Source organism: Vigna radiata, chromosome 11 (assembly GCF_000741045.1).
Source record: "Vigna radiata var. radiata cultivar VC1973A chromosome 11, Vradiata_ver6, whole genome shotgun sequence".
Lineage (NCBI taxonomy): Eukaryota > Viridiplantae > Streptophyta > Magnoliopsida > Fabales > Fabaceae > Vigna > Vigna radiata.
Genome location: NC_028361.1, coordinates 623,876 through 647,761, shown reverse-complemented (window position 1 = coordinate 647,761; position 23,886 = coordinate 623,876). Strand labels below are relative to the sequence as shown.

General features: G+C 32.3%; 4 protein-coding genes across 7 annotated transcripts; 2 read left to right on the top strand and 2 right to left on the bottom strand.

Annotated features, from left to right (window-relative positions):
- Positions 1 to 129: 129 nt before the first annotated feature.
- LOC106777139 (heat shock 70 kDa protein 8) lies at positions 130 to 3,036 on the bottom strand. Its single transcript, XM_014664665.2, has 2 exons — positions 2,879 to 3,036; positions 130 to 1,997 (listed from the first exon to the last, which is right to left on the bottom strand). Exon 2 carries the CDS (start codon positions 1,994 to 1,996, stop codon positions 275 to 277), a length of 1,722 nt encoding a protein of 573 aa, XP_014520151.1. The 5' UTR covers position 1,997; positions 2,879 to 3,036; the 3' UTR covers positions 130 to 274.
- Positions 3,037 to 4,035: 999 nt separating this feature from the next.
- Positions 4,036 to 6,609, top strand: LOC106777264 (G-type lectin S-receptor-like serine/threonine-protein kinase LECRK1). Its single transcript, XM_014664830.2, has one exon. The coding sequence runs from the start codon at positions 4,119 to 4,121 to the stop codon at positions 6,471 to 6,473; it is 2,355 nt and encodes a 784-aa protein (XP_014520316.1). The 5' UTR covers positions 4,036 to 4,118; the 3' UTR covers positions 6,474 to 6,609.
- Positions 6,610 to 10,840: 4,231 nt separating this feature from the next.
- LOC111242767 lies at positions 10,841 to 11,358 on the bottom strand. Its single transcript, XM_022787471.1, has 2 exons — positions 11,200 to 11,358; positions 10,841 to 11,118 (listed from the first exon to the last, which is right to left on the bottom strand). The coding sequence occupies exons 1-2, from the start codon at positions 11,273 to 11,275 to the stop codon at positions 10,874 to 10,876; spliced, it is 321 nt and encodes a 106-aa protein (XP_022643192.1). The 5' UTR covers positions 11,276 to 11,358; the 3' UTR covers positions 10,841 to 10,873.
- A 3,514-nt stretch (positions 11,359 to 14,872) lies between these two features.
- On the top strand, positions 14,873 to 21,479 carry LOC106777567. Of its 4 annotated transcripts, XM_014665191.2 has the most exons (8): positions 14,873 to 15,248; positions 15,330 to 15,392; positions 15,590 to 16,354; positions 16,501 to 16,635; positions 18,807 to 18,890; positions 19,942 to 19,968; positions 20,107 to 20,403; positions 20,474 to 20,632. In XM_014665191.2, the coding sequence occupies exons 1-8, from the start codon at positions 14,979 to 14,981 to the stop codon at positions 20,498 to 20,500; spliced, it is 1,668 nt and encodes a 555-aa protein (XP_014520677.1). In that variant the 5' UTR covers positions 14,873 to 14,978; the 3' UTR covers positions 20,501 to 20,632. The 4 variants fall into 4 exon arrangements, with proteins under 4 accessions (XP_014520677.1, XP_014520676.1, XP_022643191.1 ...); XM_014665190.2 differs by having other exon boundaries at positions 20,107 to 21,479; XM_022787470.1 differs by lacking the exon at positions 20,107 to 20,403.
- Positions 21,480 to 23,886: the final 2,407 nt, after the last annotated feature.

Here is a 23,886-nt window from a genome sequence, read left to right as displayed (position 1 = left end):
AGAAATTACTTAATGTCAGTTTAATTAGACATTTTTTAATGCTTAAAATCTGAGTCTAATTTTAGAAGACTTAGAAAACGTACCGACTAATTTGGAAAAGGAATCTTCAAATCTAAAAAGCTAAGCAAGTAAGAGGGTTAAACGTCAACTCATTTATCCTGGAACTCATTGTTTCCATTATTCTAGTTACAAAATACAAACAACAGACATGTACTGTATATCACCTTCTATTGCTGAAACAGACACAGGATGACAAGTAAAAAAAGATGTTACTTCATAATGCGATTTTTCGGAGAGTAACCAAATCAAGTGTGGCACCATAGCTTCTATTTAGTGCCTCAGCGCACCAACCATGGCCGTCATCCACCGATGGCATCCTTACTTCCATAACAGGAACAGCAGGTTTGCGAGAACCCGGCATCACAACACCAGCTAAAACTCTTAGCACGTTTGCAGCGTTTATGTCCATGCACACATTGATTTCTGGGATACCTTTAGGCGCCGCAGGTATTCCCATTATCTTGAAATATCCCAACAGATGGTTTTCTTCGGCCTTTTCCCCCTCACCTTCATAGACAATAATCAATGCCTCCGTTTGATTATCATGAACTGTTGTGAAAACTAGCTCCTTTCGCGCTGGTATTGCAGTATCTTTCGGAATTACGGGCATAAATTTGTTTCCATCAGCACGAATCCCAATGGCAAGAGGTGTAGCTTGGATAGTTAACAAGTCCAAGTTCCCCAAGGGATCATTGATGCCTGAAGCGACTGCTCCTTCCACTGCTGCACCGCAAACAGCAGCTTCCAAAGGATGCATCCCTTTATAAAGTTCCTTCCTTCTACAAACGTTAGCAACAAGACTCTTCACCCTGGGGATATAAGAGCATCCACCTACAATTATCACATCATTTAAATCTTCAACTTCTACCTTGGCATCTTTCAAACACTGAATGATAAGGCTTTCACATTTCTCAAACACCTTTCTGTTAACCTCCTCAAATTCCTCTCGGTGAACAGTTTTGCATATCTTCACATCATCTCCCAAATCTACATCAACCCGAACGCTGTTCAGAGAGGAAAGCTGGTGAATTGCATCCTGGGTTGCAACTCGTAGCAGGCCCATCCGCTTAATTTCGCTGACTCCATGATTTCGAAATAGATTTTCAGATTCTGGCAACAGATGGCGCATCATATTCTGAAGCAAATCTTCACCACCAATGGTACTTCCTGCCAAGGCTTTAATCTGTGAAACTCCTCCAGCTGTAGCAGTGACAGCAACATCACAATAACCAGCACCCATATTGAAAATTAGAGCAATTTTCTCCATTCCACTGCCCATATTGTCATGAGAACTTTGCTGTTGTTGCTGAGCATACAACAAAGCCACAGCTGTTGGTTCAGGCATCAACCTCAGAACATGAAGACCAGCCATGGCACAGGAGCGCTCTATCCGGGTTAGCTGAAATCGACTGAACGAAACTGGAACTGTTAAAACCACATTTCTTATTCGTCGTTTCAGCTGAGCTTCAATCATTGCTCTTAATTCCACCAGAAATATCGCCAGGACTTCTTCTGGAGTGGTGGATCTCCACACATTGTTCCCTAATGCGGCAATAAATGGACGAACACCGATGTCCAAGGTCTGCACTAGAAATGGGAGATTCTTACACGCCTGGACAACTGGGTCGGTATCAACTCTGCCTATCAGGCGTTTCATGTTGAAAATCGAGGCTCCAGACAACATCTCATCCTCGTAGGAGAGTTGACTGCTGACTCCACCAGAAGGGGTGTTACCTTTGAAAGTTACAAACGATTTCATAGTCTTTTGATTCCCTGTGTTCTTCAAGAGCTCCACTCCGGAACCACTCCACATAGCAACACTACATTGTGATGTGCCAATATCAATTCCAATTGCTATTTCAGAAAAAGTAGATGACTTTTCTTCTCCGGTGGTGGTTTCACTGTCAGACGTGACAATATATGCAGGTTCCGCCATCCTGTGTTTGACAGATAAAAGAAAGTAGAGGTTTATGCATATATTATATAGAAGTGTTTAGCAGAACGCTCTAAAAGACAAACTCAGCTTAGACAAGAAAAATCTCTATCAATAAGCTGTTTGAAATTTTCAATTTGTGAAAGTTGAGCAATCTTTAGAACAAAAACCGTCTTGATCATCATAGAAGTGAGGAACAGAGTATATATTAAAGCAAAAGCACAAGTAACATTTCACATGTGATGATTTATGATTGATCATGAGCCATCCATTCTACATTTGTTTAACTAGATTTTCCCTGAAATTTCTCAAAATAACGCTTCTGAAAGTAAATTAAAATTACACAAGTATACCAAGGATATATATATATATATTTAGGAACAAGAACAATAATAGACCAAGATCCCAGGGTTAAACAACACGAGATACATTCCTCGCAGGACTTCTTACGAACATGTACACTACAAGCGAATAACTACGGTATGTTACTAAAACAATCCACATCAAAAACTGGCATTTATCATGCATTATCCTTCTTAAAAATATGAAATAAATCTGTCAACTTATCACATCTCTTTCAATGCCGCAGACAAGTTCATCAAAACGCGAAACCTAACAACGAATCTCTTTCTCTGATGTAGTCAAGTAGCAAGATCCAAGAAACTAATCCTCATCAAGAATAACGTTAAACGAGCAAGAGATAAAACCCGTTCAAATTCCTATTCTCTTCGTTTACATTTTCCCCAATTTCAAAGCTAAGTGAAACTGAGTTGGTAGTGTGATTGTGAGTATGATGATGACGATTACATTGATCGATTAACTACTAAAACACAACGAGACAGTATAAGAAAAATTAAGCAGTTACAATCGAGAAGAGATGAAAACCTGAGTGACACAGCAGAGTAACACAATGTGATGGACGATCGATTTCAGCGAGAATGCGAAGCAGACTGAACGAATGAGACTCGGAAACCCAAGTGGTTCATATAACAAAAAGAGAGTGAGAGAGTTGCTAACTATCACCAATACAAAGGTGTTGCTCAAGTTCTAGACCCTCCCAGAAAATAACCGTTTAGTGACTTTTCACACTTTTGTTTATTTATTACATAAAATAATTTTTAATTCTTATTAGTAGTACCATTTTTCTATTATACAAATTTAAAACAATGAATAATCAAAATCAAATCCTATTTTCTGTTTTGTAATAAATATTTTCAGTTACAACGCAATAATGTGTTGAAATGACAATAACTTGCACTTTCCGTTACTACCCGTTTCTATAATTTTTTAAATGAGAGTAATGTATATTTTTTACTTACATAGTTATATTTTAATTATTTTACTGCATGGTGTGCTAATCTCATTTGCAATTAACCAATCTGCAAACCTGAAAACAAAAAAATAATTTTGAAAAAGAAATTATAAGTCGTAATTTGATTTTGTATATATCATATTACTATCTTCTACATGCTAGAAGTGTCTAGACAGACTCTCATTGACAACGTGGCTAGACCCAAGGGACTGTTCTAGATAGTTATTTTTTCGGTTCTGTTACGGGTCAAGCTAACAGTAGTGAAATATTGAAGTATGTTTTACTTTACAAAATAAATTAAGATAAAAATCCATAAACAGTTTTAGAAAATCAATAATTTAATAAATTGAAATTTAGAAAAGTCTACAAAATTATTTTAAAAATTGATAAAATTTATTTTAATGTCTAAAAAGTTGCAAATGAGTTATCATATCACATAAGAAAATGCAACCAAGGGTTTTCAAGATATTGACCCAGGAAAAAAATATCAATGTTTGACCGGTTAAAATAAAGAAAACAAATGTGCAGGATTGACCGCCAAGTAATGTTTTCTACTAAAACTTTTCTACGTTCTTCTAAAAGAGTTTAAATAAAAAATATATAGTGCATACATATAATATAAAAATAATTTGCATAATGATTGTTCCAAAGTCTATCATCATCGTCTTGTTGGCGGCTTGGTAATTGAAACCATCTTGTATTGTGATAAGTATGATGATGTTCGGCTACCAAAAGTCTTCCACGTAACCAAGAAATTTCCTTCAGATATACTATATTCTATGGCACAACTTCAGTTACAATATCTCCAACAATATGGCTGCTCAATTTCTTGGTCTCTCTGTTGCCATGCTTCTGTTTTTCAATGTTCCAAGCATCGCCATTTCAATTGAACTGGGATCCGGCATTGTGGCTGGAAGTGCCACCAGTTCATCTTGGCGATCATCCTCCGGGGAATATGCTTTTGGATTCTACCACCTTGTCAGTGGCCGCTATCTTGTTGGTATTTGGTTTGATAAAATTCTAGAAAAAACATTGGTTTGGTCTGCAAACCGTGACAATCCAGTCGAAATTGGATCATTCATCAATCTCACACGAAGTGGCCAATTTGTGATCCAACCTCTCAACGGGGCTTCGTTTTCCATCTACGAAGGAACAAACACTGCATCAGCAGAAATGAAGGATGACGGGAATTTCGTCTTGAAGAATTCATTTTCCAGCGTTATATGGCAGAGCTTTGATTCACCCACGGATACTCTTCTGTTAGGCCAAACTTTGAATACCAGTCGGAAGCTCTATTCCAATGCCAATGGATCAGTGGACTATTCAACTGGACAATACAGTTTGGAGATCCAACAATCTGATGGCAACATTGTTCTTAAAGCTTATCGGTTCACGGATTCTGCCTACTGGTGGAGTGACACTGCCCAGAACACAGGTGTGAGAATTATTTTCGACAACACAACAGCTTTTCTTTACGCGGTCAATGCAACCAACCAAATTATATTTAACATGACTACTGAAGTAGTGGGTCCAATCGAAGATTACTACCATCGTGTGCTGGTGGATGACAAGGGAAACTTTCAGAAGTTGATTTACCACAAAGAGAATGGAAGTGAGTGGAGATCTGTGTGGCAGGCCGTAACAAAGCCTTGCACTGTGACTGCCCTTTGTGGGGTGTATGGTTTTTGCAACACATCTGGTTCTGACACCCAAACATACAGTTGTGGTTGCTTGCCAGGCTATACTCCTTTGGATCCAACAGCACCTTCCAAGGGGTGCTATCTCAGTGAGGTCAAGGACTTGTGTGCTGCAAATTCTTCTGCCTCAAACTTTGAGGTGGAAGTGAAAGAGATTCAAGATGCTGATATACCAAATTCCGGTTACTTTTTTCTTGATCTGAAAGTTTTGGATAGGATGGATTTGGAAAGCTGCAAGAAGGAACTGATGCATGATTGTCTATGTATGGTTGCTGTTTTAGATGGCAGTGCTTGCCATAAGAAAAAGTGGCCAATTATAAATGCCATAAGAATCATCCCTGACACTAGTAATCGTGTGATGCTGATTAAAGTTCCTCTGCTTGACAACAACAAGGACAACGAAAGGGATTCATCGTCTGTGGTTGTTTTGGTCGTGGCTCTCATTTCTTGCTCCCTACTTGCTGTCCTGTTTGCAGCCACTGCCATTTATCATCACCCCGTTTGTCAGCATCTCATGCACAAACAAGCACCACCAAAGCCAAAGACAAAGCCTATGGATATCAATCTAAGGGTATTTTCATTCCAACAACTGAGAGAAGCAACTAATGGATTCAAAGACAAACTTGGTCGAGGAGCCTATGGTACAGTGTTTGGTGGGGTTTTAAACTTGGAGGATCAACAGGTTGATGTTGCTGTCAAACAACTTGAGGAAGTAGACGACCGAGGTGATAAAGAATTTGTGACAGAAGTTCAAGTTATTGCTCTCACTTATCATAGGAATCTAGTTGGTTTGGTGGGCTTTTGCAATGAGCAGAGTCATAGGCTTCTGGTTTATGAGAAAATGGAAAATGGGACACTGTCCAACTTTCTTTTTGGAGGAGATAGACCCAGCTGGGAGAGTAGAGTTAGGATTGTGCTTGAAATTGCAAGAGGCCTATTGTATCTGCATGAGGAGTGTGACCAACAAATCATCCATTGTGACATAAAGCCTCAGAATGTTCTGCTTGACTCTAGTTACACCGCAAAGATTTCAGATTTTGGGCTGGCAAAGCTGCTAATGAAAGATAAAACTCGAACAAACACAAACGCTAGAGGAACAATGGGATATATGGCACCAGAATGGCTAAAAAATGCTCCTGTTACTACAAAGGTGGATATCTACAGCTTTGGCGTGGTGTTGCTGGAAATCATATTTTGCAGAAGGCATATCGAGTTGCATGAAATTGAGAATGGAACAATGGGTGATGACATGATACTCGTGGACTGGGTTCTGTATCTGGTAATGGAAAGAAATTTAAGAGCCGCAGTGATTGATGATGTTGAAGTTGAAAGTGATTTCAGTAGGTTCGAAAGAATGGCAATGGTAGGATTATGGTGTATAAATCCCAATCCAAATCTTCGACCATCCATGAAAATTGTGGTACAAATGTTGGAAGGAAACGTAGAAGTGGGTGTTCCACCACTCCATTGATACAGGGGAAAGAAATACTGTGAAAATATTCATTTAGACTATGGCTTAATTAAATTATAAATAATTCATACATTTAATTGTTTTATAGTTATTTTTAAAAGACTTTCTTTATTAAATTTTGTATTGAATATTTAAAATTTGTATACTCTTTATTTTAGTCTTTTTTAAAAAAATAATAATGAATGTGATTATTATTCTACTTATTTATTTTCACTTAAAGTGAGGTTTTGTTTGTAATATAAAAGTAATATCGTGTTTTATTATTTTCATTAAAAATTTGTTTGATGATAAGATTCCTAATAATAATATTGAAATCATCCCATAGTGTATCTAAAGGATCATTCTTGTTATTCATCATATCCATCCTATAAGAACATAGAAATGAAACTTGATTATTTTACTCATAAATATCACAAATTATAAATAGAATTAAAAGTTAACAATTTTTTATTTTATAAAGACAATATTTTTTAAAAATTATTTATTTTTCTTTCTTTGGTTATTCTCTAAGTTGTTGTTGAATCTAACTGATTATTTTTATATTAAATAAACTAAATAGTTAAAATAAAAATATTAATATATCTAGGTTTTTCTTATATTTTAATCTTTTTTATTATAAATTTTTGAAATATATTTATGATTAACATGAAATCATCCACTTGCGTCCTTAGTTTACTTTTATTTAAGAAAAACATAAATATATTGATATATATATATATATATATATATATATAGTACATTTCAAAATTGAGGAAGAAACATGATTAATCTAAAAGAAATTAAAAATTAGAGTTTTAATTATATATATTATTGATGTTGATATAACAGTTTTAGTGCATGAATTTTAAAGATAATTTTATATAAAATATATAAATTAATTATGTGAAATTGACTCTGGTGTGTCCCAGTAATTTTCGTTTGTGTGTACAAGACCAGATGAATTTGATGTGATGTCAATCACCACTTTCAATTCAAGAAAACAAACGTGTCTCTCCTTAATTTGTCAAAGCTTAAACTCGTGCCTGGTACGAGGCAAAGACATTTGACAATTTGAATAGAAACATAGTTTTTGGCGTGATGTTGGTTAATTTGTTGTCTATATTTCTGGAAATACTGAATTTAGCCTATTTTGCAAACCTGACATGCTATTATGATTTAAATTCTTACAATAAGTTTTGTTATATCACATATGCTGATTTAAAAAATCTGTATTTTTCAGAGCTACGTGAGAAGTACGAGTTGGAGCTAGAAAATTTGACTCTGACCGCACAACCCTTTAAAACATTGAAATTCTTCACGTTAGCTGTTATTCAATGCATCAAGAAAACAACATTATATCTATTGGCAAAAGGTGGGTGGGTTATGCTTTTCNGTGTTGCGGTTGGGACTTTTGGCATAGTGCTCATGACCCTCGGTGGACTCCAAGAGAAGGTATTTTTATTCAGTCTGTACAATATACTGATAGTTCTGGAGCAAAGAACTCTACGTTTATGATTCTTTCTGGCTAGTGTGTGCTACTTACCTTGGTAGCATATGCCTATATGAAGGATAAAATATTTTGTATTTTTTATATTTCCATAATGGTGGGAAAAGAACCCTTTATTTTATTATTTAAAAACATTATTTATGTGTAGTAAAAAAACTTTTTAAAAAAAGGTTCAGGGCACAATAAAAAGAAAAAGAATGGTACATACCTTTTTAGTTTTCAATATTTCTTTGTTTCTTCTTTGGTGATTGCGGTTGACAGAACTCTTATGTTGAGAACTTTTTTTTTTATACTCTCTTTCTTTTTTTCCTTTCTATTGTTTCTGCCAGTATTTATAGGTACATATTGTAATATTATGACAATCTTGTCTTAAATGTGAATTAGTTGATAATGGATAAAATAGAGAAATAAATGATCTTGATTGCAAGAAGAATAAATCAAATAATATTCAAGGCAGTGATTATAATTATTGGCAGAGAATTGATTCAAATTATTATCATATTAAATTAATATTTCAAAAACATTCTAAGGTGATGTGTCCTGCATTAAGGAAGATTAATTTATTATTTTCTTTTTCCTTTTTTCCTTTGTCCAACATTCATTATTATTATCTTATTCTTTAATTTTGATTATTTACTTTTTCGGATAAAATTGGGTGTTGACAGTTCGTAATTGTGTGATACGGGGTTTAGTACTTATTAGGTTAACGTGGTTTGTCTTGTACATCTTGTTGATTTGAACTTAAAGAAAAGCAATTGCTTGTAATATAGATTTTACTCTCATAATTGTAAGGATCATGATTCTTTGCCATCATCTTGATCAAGGGCAATGTAGTTTGCACACATTTGTCCTATATTTAGGTCCACACATAGCATTGTTCACAATAAAAGCAGTGCAGTGTGGCCGAGTTGATATGAAAAGTGCTCCATATGATACAATACAATTAAAACGAGGTCTTTCTTGGCTTGATAAAGACTGTTCTGAGTTTGGGCCACCACTATTCCCGTCAGTCTATGGTTCACAGGTTCCTCTTAGCAGCATTTTGCCTCAAGTTCAGCTGGAGGCTATTTTATGGGGTATGGGAACAGCAATAGGCGAGCATTATTCAGCATGTTTTTTAATTGTTGTAAACGTGATGAAAGAGTTCGTTTTCATTATTTTTCAGTACCTACCTTATCTGGCCAAATCCTTTTCACTGTTATATTATTATTACTATTATTATTATTATTATTATTATTATTATTATTATTATTATTATTATGTTGAATTACAGATAATTAAATTCTGAATTTTGAGAGTTAAAATTGATAGGATGTTATGCCATTTCTTTTTCTTAAGATTAACATGTTTTTGTGACGTAAGTTGGATTGGGTTTAAATTAGAAAAAAAGAGATAGATTTGAAATTTAAACACTTATATAAATTTTTTACATTCATTTAATATTATTATTTTTAATTTTTATCTTCTTTCTTTTTTGAAAAAATAAAAACATTTACTCTTTTACTATCATTTTATCTTAAATGAATATAAACGTGTCATCTTATTATTATTTTTTATGATGAATTTGGTGGTGGAAAGAGGTATACGCAGAGTGGCAAGAAAGCTATGAATGTATTTATTTATCTGTACGTAGGTGTGGCAACGTAGCTGGTGAATTTTGGTTGTATTGTAGATTTGTGTGTGGTGTAGCAATGGTGTCTTTCTGTGAAAAATGGAAAACGGAAACTCCGCTTTTTGGCTTCACTTTGTTCTTATTGTTACTTCTCACCAGTAACATAAAATACCTTCATAAATATGTTTCCGAAAATCTTACCAAAAAGTCTATGTTAAAATATATTTTTTCAATTTTTAAAAACACGGCTTCAATTTTTATTTTCAATTAGTACGGTTTATGCACGATGAGTGATAAGTGGTCAAACATAGAATAATCAGACTTTTTTTTTTCAATCTAAGATAATACAATCAAATCGACCTCCATTTGATTTACGACATTGTGCGCACAAACGTAATATCTTTAATGAGTTTTGTTGGTGGGTGTTCGTATTACGGCCCAAAGTGCTTTTGCTTTTCGGCACCCTATCAATTTTGCATGTTGTATTGGGCTCGCCATGAGATAATCAACATTGAGGATGCCCAGAATTTTCCCATGGCTTTTTCTTCTTGCACGTCCATAATTACAATGAAGAAAAAATATGATATTATTAAATATTTAATTTTAATGCGTACTTTGTTTCTCGAATGATATAGATATCAAATAAGTATAAATTACAATTGGATAAATATAAAATAATCATAAAAGAAAAAAATAAGAAAGATAGAAAGACCAAAGCCAGATTAATATAAGTTTAATAATTTTAAATGAAACAAATATGAATATCGAAACGAGTACAAAAACTTTATGTACCTAAAAATCTCGATTTAGGTATTCAAATTAAAAAAATAATTAATATTACTCGTACCAATTTATAAATACAAGTTGTTTTTTAATCCTACTCACATCATCTTAATGAAACATATTCTTTTAGACATGAAAGGATCACTATGCAAAAGAAATAAAATAATGTTCATATCATTGTATAATATCATAGATATATTTAATCATACTTCTATTTCAATTAATCAATAACTTATTATTATATTTAATTATAGACTATAAAATAAGAGTTTAACATCTATTTTGATTTCCATTTGTAAGATATATTCAAAGTTTTTATTTTTTTAAAAAATCACTAATGTTCTATATTTTGCAAATTGTCTCTAACAAAAACTTGATGAATTATATAGTTATGGTTGGCGTGGTACTGTGAAGTCATTTGAGGTATTAATTACATTTAGGGTTAAAATGATATGGAAAATATAAAACAACTTTCAGGCGGTGTGAGGACACCATTAACATCATCTTCTTCCTCGCGATTCAGACACAACAAAACCCAGAAAAAATCACAATTTCTGAACTCCCAAATCGCATAGCAGAGAAACCCAATCGCGTCGCTACCATGAACCCTAGCTCGCGAACGTCGCCACCATGGAACCTAGCTCGTGAGCGGCACCACGATAGACCTCCATCGCGAAACTCCATCACTCTTAAAAAACCAACATCGTGACTTTTGTCCTTTGCGAGAATCACCATGCCAACCACACAGCGAGCCCCTCCCCTACCTACAAATCAAACACAAAAATTCAGAAACAGAAACCCTAAATCACATCTTCTTTCTTGTGCGTTCATCATTCTCGCGCAACCTGCAAATGCACGAAACTCATTCTCCTTGCAAGTGTCGCCATCAAACTTGCATCCAAAATAGAACCAAAAACTCATTTACATTGCGAGGACCGAATCATAGTGCCATTGTGTTTTCCTTTGCACAACGATCGCACCACCATTGTGAATACTTAAATCACGCTTCCATGGCAATTTGTGGTAGAACCTCTAGTTCTCATGATGACGCAGAGAAAGACCTTGCCCATTATGTAATTGGGAAACCCTAACCTTGGGTGGAGAGGGATCTGCCACATGACATCTTCTCATTGGTCACGTCCATATGGTCAAAGCTGATCAATTTTGCTTAAGTCTAGTCAAAGTTGGTCAGCGGGCTAAACACCTCAAATGACCTCATAGTGTTATATCAATAATAAATGTACATCAAATTTTTACCCGAGGACAAGTGTACCGTTAGACTTTTTAATACTGTGAATAAAAAGGACTAATGTAAACCGTTTTTACAAAATATAGAATGTTACTAAACTTTTGAAAAAAAAAAGACAACTTCAAACATACCTTACAAAGCAATAAATTAAAATAGATATTTAACCTAAAATAAGTTATATGTTTAAACGATAAATGTAAAATAATAAAACAAATTAGTCAAACTATTTTCATATAGTCTGGTTTGCTGATAAGAATGTGGACAACACTGGTTTACTACAATTAGATAAGATTTAGAAGTCTAAATATACGCCAATTTTCCTAAAATTTTATTTAAAATATATGTTTTAAAAGCAAAGTTGACTCAAATATTTTTAAAATAATTATTTATTTAAGTAACTAATATATGGTAAATTAAAAAAAAATACTACATTTACATATTAAATTACTTAATTATAATTAATAATTAAAACTGAATTATAAATACTAATAATTTAATTCGCAATATCATTAGATATTTAAATTCTTCACACAGTATAATATTAAAAATTTATTTTTAGTTATTTTAATTTTAATTTTTAATTAATGAAATAATTAACAGATCAACTGGGCCACTCTATTATTAGTGAGGAAGAATTTTATCACTTAATTATTTTACCTGTTAAATTTCTGAACACCATAAAATTAAATTAAATGACTGTAAAATTAAATCAAATCAAATACAATACGCTCCATATATCATGTCCAGAATACAGTATTTTTTAATTTTTTAAACTTTTTGACTAACTCAGATCATGTAAGCCTGTGAGTATGTAATAAGCTTCAGGAGATGGCCAATTCATTTTGAATGGCTTTATTTCTGCACTATCTTTTCAAATTGAACTCAAATAAAATTTTGAAAAAAACCACAAGTACATATCTATATATTTATGAATTTTTTTATAAACAACCAAATTGGAAAACCTAAACAAACAAAAACTAAAATCAATAGAATTTTTTTATTTGATTTAATCAAATTTCACATGCAACCGATTTTAAAATAGGTCAAAATCGATCAAAACTGACTTTACAAACACACAATATTTTATTTATCAGAGTATCGTAAGCTGATGAAAGAAAATCATACATCGTAATTTTGTATCGATAAATATTTATTAAAATACTATTTAGTGATTAACAATTTTAATGTTAACATGTGTTTTTACTCTACTATTCTAATAAAATTGATCAATTAAGTAGTTTGATTTTTTGTTATTTTACTATTTTTTCTATTATAAAACATAATATAATAGCAATGGGTTTATGCATGGTGAGTGGGTTTCTTGTGAATACAAACCCGTTATTCATTCCATACTACAGTGTAATTGTTTTCTGTGAGTTTAAGAGTGTGTGCGAATTATAGTTCTGATATGAATCTCTAACATTAAAATGTATCAGAAATCCAAATCCAAATGTAAAATGTATATAGCAATATAGTAAATCCAACAGAAAACAATAGTATAAATCAATCCTATACCGAATGTAAAATGTATATCGAACATGATTACAATCCAAATTCAATCGGACACATTTAAGGAATCTATTATTCCAAAATTGTGTTCTAGAACAATCATATTGGTGTCACAAAATCCCATGAGAATTTTACTCATGTTCCCGAATTACATTTTCTGCTCCTTAATTTTCTCATAGTCATTATGTGGCATATTGTATAAAGCGTTTATCTCTCTTTGTTGATCTCTATGTTTTTCTTCCATCCTCCTACGCTGAAGCTTTAAAGAGTCGTTTAAATGCCACTAATACAAAAATCATATTTTATGACGTACAAAAATGAATTATAACGTACATAGTTTTATGTTCTAGAAAAATTTTATTCTTTTGATTGGACGATTCCCGCTTCTGAAGGTATATATACTTGTCTATTTACTTTATTATTGATTATTAGTATTAATTATATTTTTGTTTTTCAGAGGAGAGAGACTGTCCGAAAACTCAATGTGCAAAATTTAGAAAACGACAAGGTTTGAACTTTCTGGCAAGAGTATCAGTCAATGAAAAAGAGGTGGAAGACCTTAACAAAGAAATTGACAAAGTTTTGACACGAGTACAAAAATCATATTTTATGACGTAAAAAACGAACTATGACATATATAGTTTTGTACGTTATAATAGGTCTACATATTTTATGACGTAGCAAAAATTTACATCATGATAACCTGAACATAATATGATACTGTTTCTAAAATCAGTCCATTTTTTTTATATGAATATTGGAGAATTTTTTTATGTGAACATAGATAATTTTACTCAATAGTTTTATTAGAAATTTTAAAATAATAAAAAAATATAATTACATAATATATGTGTATATATTTTTAAAATACACACTTTATTTACATAATAAAATTTATGTAATTTTATCAGTTTTATTATTGACTCAGGTCTTCTCAAACACTTTATTTTATAAGTTGGAAACCATAGAAAAGAAGTTTAACCATTGAAAAGTAATTCATTTAATAGGTAACTTTTAAGAATAGTTTTTGTAAATTTGCTTTGAAAAAAAAAATCATTTTGCTTTGAATGATATAACTTATGATTTCCGAAAAAAAAAAAACAAAAGAAAGAAAAACAGGCAAGAAAATGTGAAAAAAAGCCTTTGTTTTCCTTGTTTGTGAAAGGAAAAGGGAAAAATATAATAAATTTTCTAACAATATTAAAAAATCAACATATGATTAATTATATTTTAAATATAAAATAATATCATTAAATAATTTACAATATAATTTATTATAGTTTGAATACACATTTGAATAAAAAATTGTGTTACTTAATATTTTATTAATCATAAATATTTCATTAATATTATTTATTTATAACTATCATAATTAAAAATTGAATTTATATCAAATAAGAGTTTTTTTTTATATATATATTTCTTTTCCACCCCTTATCATCACATTACATCTAATAATAGTAAAGCTCCAAATAAAAGAGCAAAAGAAAGTTAATAAAAAAAGAAGATAGGATAAACGTATATCTAAGTTTAATAATAATTCAAATGTATAGAAATTAAAATTTAAGAAATAATTAAAAAGAAACGTGTTAAAATGTGATTGGATGATTTCAAATTAATAAAATTGAATCAAGGATATATTTAAAAAGAAAAAATCAAAGTTTTCTGTTTTAATTTCGTCAAAGCATATTTTGACGTAAGTGGAGTATCAAAAATAGTATAAATTGATTATAAATCATTTTCCTATTTAAAAAGGGCGTAGGTCGGGTGAGAGGAGTGTTAACGAGCGGAATATGATTTTTTGTAAGGCGAGTTTTGAATTGGCATTGGAAAGGTGAGAAGGTGATCGTAGTTGAACATTGGAAAATGGTGAATCGTCGACGCCTGACTCGGGTGGCGACGAGCGATGACGAAGACGAAGCACCACGCCCACAGCCCACGCGCAAGAGGATGAGGCTTCTCGAGGAAGATAACGATGACGAGAATGAAGAGGAAGAAAAGGAAGAGGTACCGGAACCACCTCAACCCTTGGAGGACGCTAAGCCTATTGGCGAGCCTGTTAGGGTTTCAGGAAAAGGAAGAGGCAGGAAAAGGCACTATGACTCCTTTGAGTTCGATGGCATGCAATATACTCTCGTAAGCTCCTTTTTCTTCTTCAATTATAGGGATTCTATGACCACTGTATAGTTCCAATTCTGTTTTTTTTGGTTTGTGCAGGAGGATCCTGTTCTTCTTGCACCCGAGGACAAAGGCCAAAAGCCATATGTTGCAATTATTAAGGTACTATTATCTGTTTCCCTCGTCTGTTCAATTATTTCATCAAAAAGGGTAGTCGATTCAATTGTTTCATTCCTGATAAATAATTGTTACTCCTCTTTATCAATACCTGTCTGTGTGTCATTGCTGTTAGGGAGGGTTTTCTGCACCTTTTATCCTCTTTCAAGGGACTTGAATTTTAGACGTTTTTCTGCTGTCAGGACATTACACAGTCTAACAGTGGCAACGTGAAAGTAACGGGACAATGGTTTTATCGCCCAGAAGAAGCTGAGAAAAAAGGTGGTGGAAACTGGCAATCGTGTGATACGAGGGAGCTATTTTATAGTTTTCATCGTGATGATGTTCCTGCGGAGTCTGTAATGGATAAGTGTGTGGTGCATTTTGTTCCCAGACACAAACAGCTTCCAAAACGTAAGGATCACCCTGGTTTTATTGTACAGAAGGTGTATGACACTGTGGAAAGAAAACTCTGGAGGCTGAGTGATAAGGATTATGAGGATATTAAGCAACAAGAAATTGATGGCCTTGTTCAAAAGACTCTGAAACGTATTGGTGAACTTCTTGACATTGAGCCTAAGGAGGAAGCCCCTGATTATGACGAGGACCAGATAAAATATAGAAGAAGCTTGAACAGAAAAAGTGTTTCACCTCCCAATGCTTCAAAGGAAGAGGAGGAAACACCCAGGAGTGAACAACATCCAAAATCAGAAACACCAGTGAATTGTGTAACAAATAATGCCTCAGAGTATTATGGCATATTGGTAGAATTCAACGCGTTAACTGGAGATAGCCATCGTGACAAATGGTTGGAGAGGTTGCTTCAACACATTCAGTACATGTGTGATTGTAATGATAGCAAAGAAAGGGACAAAGGATTGGGAAATGGAAATTCTGATGAAATCAACTGTGGAAGCAAGCATATAAGTTCAGAATCACTAAATGACTCTCAATATAAGTTTCAGAAGGTATGATTAATATGTATTATTAGATTCTTAGGAACTAGTCGTTTTCCTTATTTTGTTTTTTAAATTTACGTTTTCCTTATCGGATAATATGAATTCGGTTTCTTTCCCTCATTTCCCTCCCCATTTTTTTTTAATTTTTTTTGCAGAATTCCAAGTCTTTTATCTGGCCAGATGCTGCTGTTTCAGCCATAGTTTCTCTCGAAAAGGCTTCACATGACGCTCTCTCATCAGATTTTATGAAGTACAACCAAAAGTTGCGACAATTAGCTTTTAATCTGCAGGTCAGAAAATTACTTTTGCATATACAAGTTATATGCTTGAGATATTTTTAACCATTGCATTAATATTGCTGCTAAATTCTAAGCTGGAACTTTTTAACTTGTATTGATCGTTGTTCATGTTATCTATTAAAAGTCTAAGAGGTTACAAATGTGGACCATTTGTTATCTTTCTATTTAAGAAGAAATGATAAGTTGGAAGGTTGGATGATATTGCTATTGCATAGTAAGTAATTTCTATACGCATGAAACACACTACGTATATCCATGTGCTGTTATCTCTTCGGACCATGGAAAAGAATGAGAAAAGCTAGTTAGAACATCTTTATCACAAGTTCTTAGGACAACTTTTAAATCTAAGAACCCGTTTTTGCTCAGTTCTTCCGTTGGAGAAGAGTGAGTCAGCTTTCATGGTGTAGAATCAGTTCTTATTGAAGAACCTGTAAGACCTGTTATTGAAAATAAAACATAAATTTTGGATCCCAGATATAGTTGATAAAGGAGGGCAAATAAGAAACATTGAGACCATCACATCCATGATGGCACCTATGGTTGCTGTTGAGTCTGCATCTTTTAGAGTTGTCATCCTTTGAGCATCCACAGTCAAGGCACATCCTTTTTCCAATCAACCATCTTTCTTGTGTTTTTGTGTCCGTGGAGGAAAGGGAGAGGGGAAATTTTGGATCAGCTGGTTAAGATGGCCAAGGAGGAGAAAAGAGCATGTGTGATAAGACAAAAGGATCTGGGAGGGTATGGAGAAGGGGGGGAGTGAAAGGAGTGTTGCATTATGTGAGAGTTAAAAACCAGGAAAAGAAAAAGGATAAACATTAGAATCGTGAAAGGAGTGTTGCATCATGTGAGAGTCAAAAACCAGGAAAAGAAAAAAGATAAACATAAGAACCCATATTAAAGTTTTAAAGTTAAAATAAAAAATTATTTAATTTCTTAAGTCTGAGTTGTCAGTAAAGGGTCCACAAAAATGGAGAGAACCCAAAATTCGTTTTTTCATTAAAGATGACCTTAGCTGTAACAGTTATTATATATTCTGACTTACATGCATCATCATAACTTGTGATTTTGATATTTCTGGCTTGAGAAATCTGTGTGAATCTATTCTTTGAATTTGAACTTAAAAGCTTAACTCAATCACACTAAATTGATTTGTGTGCTGAGGATTTTCCAAGTTTTAGAAGAACTACTTAGCTTTTATCTTTAGTTGAATGCACGATGTCATCCTCCTAAAGTCCACTTCTAACAAGTTTATAGCTCGTTGGTTGCACAGGATGATGTTTCACTCAACCTTTTTGGTTAGCTTCTTCGTAGCTAGTATTTTTCTAGACATCCACAACAAATTCTGATAAATGCTATTAAGGCAGAATAGTGGTATCACAATTTAGGAGACTCTCCTATGCCCCAACTCATGCCTAAAGTTATTGGCTAAGACTATGGTAATGTAGGTGGTTTAACAATGAACTTAGTATAAATTTTGATGCTATTTTTAGTTTTGGGTGAAGGTGTAACTCAACTTTGAAAAATTGACTTCTATGGTAGGGATCACCAAAAATCTATAAGCACTATTTATATTTTATCTCTAATAGATGTTGAATTTTCAACCCCTTACTACAAGTGGATCAATCCTGTCATCAAAGGTAGACCTTATTAAGACATTTAGAACCAAGTCTAATAGGCTACAATTAAGGTGAGCGGGAGGTGATTGCTATTATAATGGGTTTCCAACACCGTAGTACTCATTCCCTAGTAATGGGCTTGGAGCTTGACAATGATCTTTAAGCTCTAATACTATCTTAGCATTTAAATTTAAGATCTAATTTAATCCCACAAATTTGTTTGTACGTTGACGATTGGCCAAGTTGTATGATGGTATAACACATTATCTTAAGCCCCTAAGAGTCGCCACCTTGTTGGCTGACCACCATGATGCTTGACCCAGTCTTTTTGGTCAGTCTTTTGTAGGTAGCTTTTTTTGAGGCATTGACAATCTCCTCTGAGAGACTGCGTGAGGTTTGGTCAGGGATGACCACAACTAAAGCGACTTTTCAATATATATGTTTCTTTCCTGCAAAATAATAAATTGATTATATTGTTAATTTTTGTTCTTTGTAGAAAAATGCAGTGTTGAAATTGATTATATTGTTAATTTTTGTTCTTTGCAGAAAAATGCAGTGTTAGCATGCCGTTTATTAAACGGAGAGTTGGAACCTTCAAGAATATTAAACATGACACCGATTGAATTAAAGGTATGATATATGTCCACATCCTTTAAAAAAAATTAATTCAACTATTGAGTTGTTTGATTGTGATGAAATGATGAACTTGTTTCCTAGATCTCCTGTTACTACTTTTTTTTTTCAGGTGTTGTAGGATGTTAAGACTTTCCTTATGTGTAATCTATCTCTGAATGTTTTTATAGGTTTTTCAAAATAAATTATGATCACGACTCCCAAAACCTTATTTCTTAAATAGTTTATTTTCGGTTCGGTAATAATAGCAGTTGCGACAGATATGAAAAAATAATTTTAATGTAAAATTTAATGATTAAAGTCATTGAAGACTTGTTTATTTTTAATAATTATCACTAAATGTTTGTTAATGTAAAAACTAATATTAATATATAGTTGATATTAAAAATTACAAAAAAAGGAAATTTAGAAAATAAATATTTTTTTTTTAAATTTATTATATATTGAACTTAATCATCTGCTTAGTAAATATATTTGATAACTGATGAAGATTAAATGTGTGTTGAATTATCTTAACTATAACTAAAATTTAAATATCGTAATTTGATTTTTTCACATATTTAAAATTAAATATATCTGGAATTATTTGTCACGTTTTCTAATTATTTTATCCGATTCTTCTACTGTTTATTTCTACTATATTGACCAGGTAAAATCTGATTGGGTTGATTTTCTGTTATATTGATAATTATTGCTGACAGAAATCTTGAATTTTAGGAATCCATCAAAATCTTATTTTATTAATTTTGGATTTAATAACATTTTGTTTGATTTTGTTAGAGATAAAATAAATATAGATAATTTTAATTTTAAATTTGTTGATATTCTATTATCAGTTTTTATTATTTCATTTGATTTAAGATTCTGTTTTCATCTATTATATTTGTAAGTCACGTTCTTTTACAAGCCCGAGGTACTTTTTCAAAATTCTGTATATGTATTTATATTATTTCGTTTAACCTCTGATTAATAAAGTTGGGTCGTCTTACCATTTCATGGAAATCATTCTATTTGTTTTTCTAATTTTTGTATTTTTCCTTTCTTTCAGATGACTAAGGAAAGATCAATCCGCCATGTAAGTTTGTTATTGTAAATAGAGATTTATTTAATCAGTTAGTTTTCGTTCATGGTTCTTATTATTTAGTTGTTAATATTATTTATAAATTTTCCTTTCATTTAGTTACGAATATTATTTTGAAATGTTATTCTCCAGAAATATTTGAACTATTGGTGTAGTCTCCCTCATGATATACTTAAGCTGATTGCTGAAAAAGTGAGCTTTGTTGATTGCTTATCGATGAGCAAAGTTTGTATGAGTTGGAATGGTATTCTTGGAGAAGAACATCCTAGTACACAAAGGCATGGACTTCCTTGTCTCTTGGTTTCAGGTCGGGGGAACAATGAGACTAAAACTTGTATAAGTGTATTAGAGAATCGTGTTTGGGAGTTGAAGTTGCCAGAGTCATGTGGAAAGTATTGTTGGGGATCATTTTGTGACTGGTTGATTATGGTAAATAACGTATATGGTAAATACAGTCATGAAATTAAACTTAAAATTAACTTAGTGAATCCATTTTCAGGAAGTCAAATTAATCTCCCTTCATTAAAGCCCAGTTATCACAAAATGGTGCTCTCTGGGCTTCCCTGTGAGAAAAACTTTATGTGCATGGTTGTAAAGCGCGGTGTATTTGAGTTGGCTTTATGGTTTAAAGGAGCAAAATTCTGGGTTCCAATTGGAAAAAAAAAAGGTCAATGTCAGGATGCTGTATTTTGTAATGGAAGTTTTTACCTCCTTGATGATAGATTAAATGTTTGGAAAATTGATGTTCGAGATATCTATTCTGCCTATGATGGAGCATTTTCCGAAATAAAAACAGGGTTTTATGGAGCACCCGGGCCTGGTATAATGCAAAATTTATGGAATGAAGATACCAAAAAAAGTTTTACATATCTTGTGGAGTCTGTTGGGAAACTTTTACTTGTTCGTAGATATTTTAATCTCAAACGAAATAAATGGATTGAGACCAAAAAATTTGAGGTATATGCCTTAGACTTTGAGACTTTAATATGGAAGAAGGTTGAGGATTTAGGAGATGAAATGTTATTTTTGGGAAAAAGTTATTCGACATCTTTCTCTGCAAAGGAACTGGGAGTTGGAATTAGAAACAGCATTTACTTATGCAATGATCCAATGAATCCTTTTGCGACTGAATGGGATGATAAATGGGATGATGAATGCGATCTTAGGCATATAATACCTAAAAAGACCCGTTTAAGGAATAGTGTGAAGAATTGGGGCATTTTCACTTTTGGCAATGAGAATAATGATAAGCCCTTTTGCTTCCGTGGTGATAAAAACATGTGGACAGACACCTGGTTTACTGCTCCTTTATGGTGGTGCTGTAGAAATATTCCTCCGATACAAAGGAAGTAAAATTTATATGTCTCTTGTCAAATCTATCAAAGTTGCAGAGATCTTTCATCCATCTCTATCATGGAGGATATTTTTATAATTTCAATGTCGATCATTTTTTTTCATGTTTGGACTTTCAACAATGCGTTTTAATTTATATTTATCGTATACACCTCCAATTTATTATAATTTTATATTCTTGGAGTTATATTTAATCATTCCTAGATTTGTGGTTTATCATTATATTTATAGTTTATTATTATTATTATTATTTATTATTATTATTATTATTGTATTCGGAAAATGTTTTCGGAAACATATTTATGAAGGTATTTTATGTTACTGGTGAGAAGTAACAAGCAATAAGAACAAAGTGAAGCCAAAAAGCGGAGTTTCCGTTTTCCATTTTTCACAGAAAGACACCATTGCTACACCACACACAAATCTACAATACAACCAAAATTCACCGCCACACCTACATACAGATAAATAAATACCTCTTTCCACCACCAAATTCATCATAAAAAATAATAATAAGATGACATCTTTATATTTATTTAAGATAAAATGATAGTAAAAGAGTAAATGTTTTTATTTTTTTCAAAAAAGAAAGATAAAAATTAAAAATAATAATATTAAATGAATGTAAAAAATTTATATAAGTGTTTAAATTTTAAATCTATCTCTTTTTTTCTAATTTAAACCCAATCCAACTTACATCACAAAAACATGTTACAATAAACTGTCTTAAGAAAAAGAAATGGCATAACATCCTATCAATTTTAACTCCCAAAATTCAGAATTTAATTATTTGTAATTCAACATTATTCATATAATAATAATAATAATAATAATAATAATAATAATAATATAATAGTGAAAAGGATTTGGCCAGATAAGGTAGGTACTGAAAATTAATGAAAATGAACTCTTTCATCACGTTTACAACAATTAAAAAACATGCTGAATAACTTCATAATATACTGTGGTAGGTACCAACAAAGGTGGGCATGAAACTGTACTACACCGTACCGCTAAAAATTGTACTGAACTAAAAACTAATTTGTTTAAACAGAAACCAGACATCTATATGACAGAAATTGACTGTCTTCTCGCCTTCCTGTCAGACCTATTGAAGTCAAGTTAAGGGAGCACAGACGTCTATAACATTACGTGACGTCTAAGTGCCTTGGAATTAGGTGAAGAGCATTGATTGCAGCCAGATAGACATCGGTCCCCCTCGCAACTGACGTCAATGGGGGCATAGAAGACGGTCTTCTCACCTACATGTTAGGCCCTTGGACGTCTGGTTAGGGAAGAACAGACGTCTACTATATTATAGACATCGGTTGCCTTAGAAACCGACGTCCTTATTACCAACTTATTTACGGTAATATCACTATCCATTAATATATGTCGAGCCACCCTTTAACTGACGTCTTGTGGGTGATGTTAAATAGCGTTTTTGCACTAGTACTACAATTATTTTCGGAAAAAAAAAAAGAAAAATTTTGAACTCCATATATTTAAAAAATGCAACTAAAACTCAAAGCAATAATTTATTGATAAAAAAACTATAATAAATTAAAAATTAATCATTAAAATTAACTTCACATTCTATATTTTTATATTATTTATTTAAAATGTGAGGTAAATAAAAAAGTAATTGTTCTTTACCAATTTGTGAACTTTGTGAATTATAATTTAAATTAATTTTTATTAAATAATTAATGTGTAAAATAGTGTTTAATTTAAAATAATTAATCATAAAAAACCTAATTTAGATACTAACTTTTTTTTATTTTTATTTACTTAAAACTTTGTTTGTTAATGTTAGAGTCAGTCCAAACTCTACATTGAACTAAACATTTTTCTGCTAAAAACAGAAAAAAAGAACAACATCGAAACTGAAAAGAAACTTGAATCCTAACATCTACAAAGTAGTACTAAGTATGAAACATATAAAAACCAGCAAAAACAAACTGTATAAAACTAGGCTGAGCTAAACTAAAAGGCAGGAAACTAGACTAATCTATAAAACAATGACTTTCTCTCCAATTCTGTTGCAGTAACAACACCTCATCTAGTGAAGGTTTCTGAATGTGTTGAATGAGAGAACCACTTATTTGTTGGGTGGGGGATAACATAAAGACGTGGTGAGGAGAAGAATGTAAAATCACAATCGCTCTACACCAGAAACTCTTGATAAAATCTTTGTGAATGAAATGTGATAAAATCCAAATCCTGTACCAATGTACAATGTATCAAAAAACAATATACACAAATTCAAATCCTGTACCAATGTACAATGTATCAGAAAGCAATATACACAAATCCAAATCCTGTACCAATGTACAATGTATCAGAAAGCAATATACACAAATCCAAATCCTGTACCAATGTACAATGTATCAGAAAGCAATATACACAAATCCAAATCCTGTACCAATGTACAATGTATCAGAAAGCAATATACACAAATCCAAATCCTGTACCAATGTACAATGTATCAGAAAGCAATATACAAACCAGTGTAAATCCAAATTCAGTTGGACACCTCTAATGAATCTATTATTCCAA

What these genes read in the sequence shown, in the direction of transcription:
- LOC106777139 (XM_014664665.2), bottom strand. Translation starts at nt 1,996, where the DNA reads ATGGCGGAACCTGCATATATTGTCACGTCTGACAGTGAAACCACCACC.
- LOC106777264 (XM_014664830.2), top strand. Translation starts at nt 4,119, where the DNA reads ATGGCTGCTCAATTTCTTGGTCTCTCTGTTGCCATGCTTCTGTTTTTC.
- LOC111242767 (XM_022787471.1), bottom strand. Translation starts at nt 11,275, where the DNA reads ATGAGTTTTTGGTTCTATTTTGGATGCAAGTTTGATGGCGACACTTGC. An exon ending in TGAGTTTCGTGCATTTGCAG is followed by an intron (nt 11,119 to 11,199) that starts GTTGCGCGAGAA and finishes TTTGATTTGTAG; the next exon opens with GTAGGGGAGGGGCTCGCTGT.
- LOC106777567 (XM_014665190.2), top strand. Translation starts at nt 14,979, where the DNA reads ATGGTGAATCGTCGACGCCTGACTCGGGTGGCGACGAGCGATGACGAA. An exon ending in CATATGTTGCAATTATTAAG is followed by an intron (nt 15,393 to 15,589) that starts GTACTATTATCT and finishes TTCTGCTGTCAG; the next exon opens with GACATTACACAGTCTAACAG. An exon ending in AATTAGCTTTTAATCTGCAG is followed by an intron (nt 16,636 to 18,806) that starts GTCAGAAAATTA and finishes TGTTCTTTGCAG; the next exon opens with AAAAATGCAGTGTTAGCATG.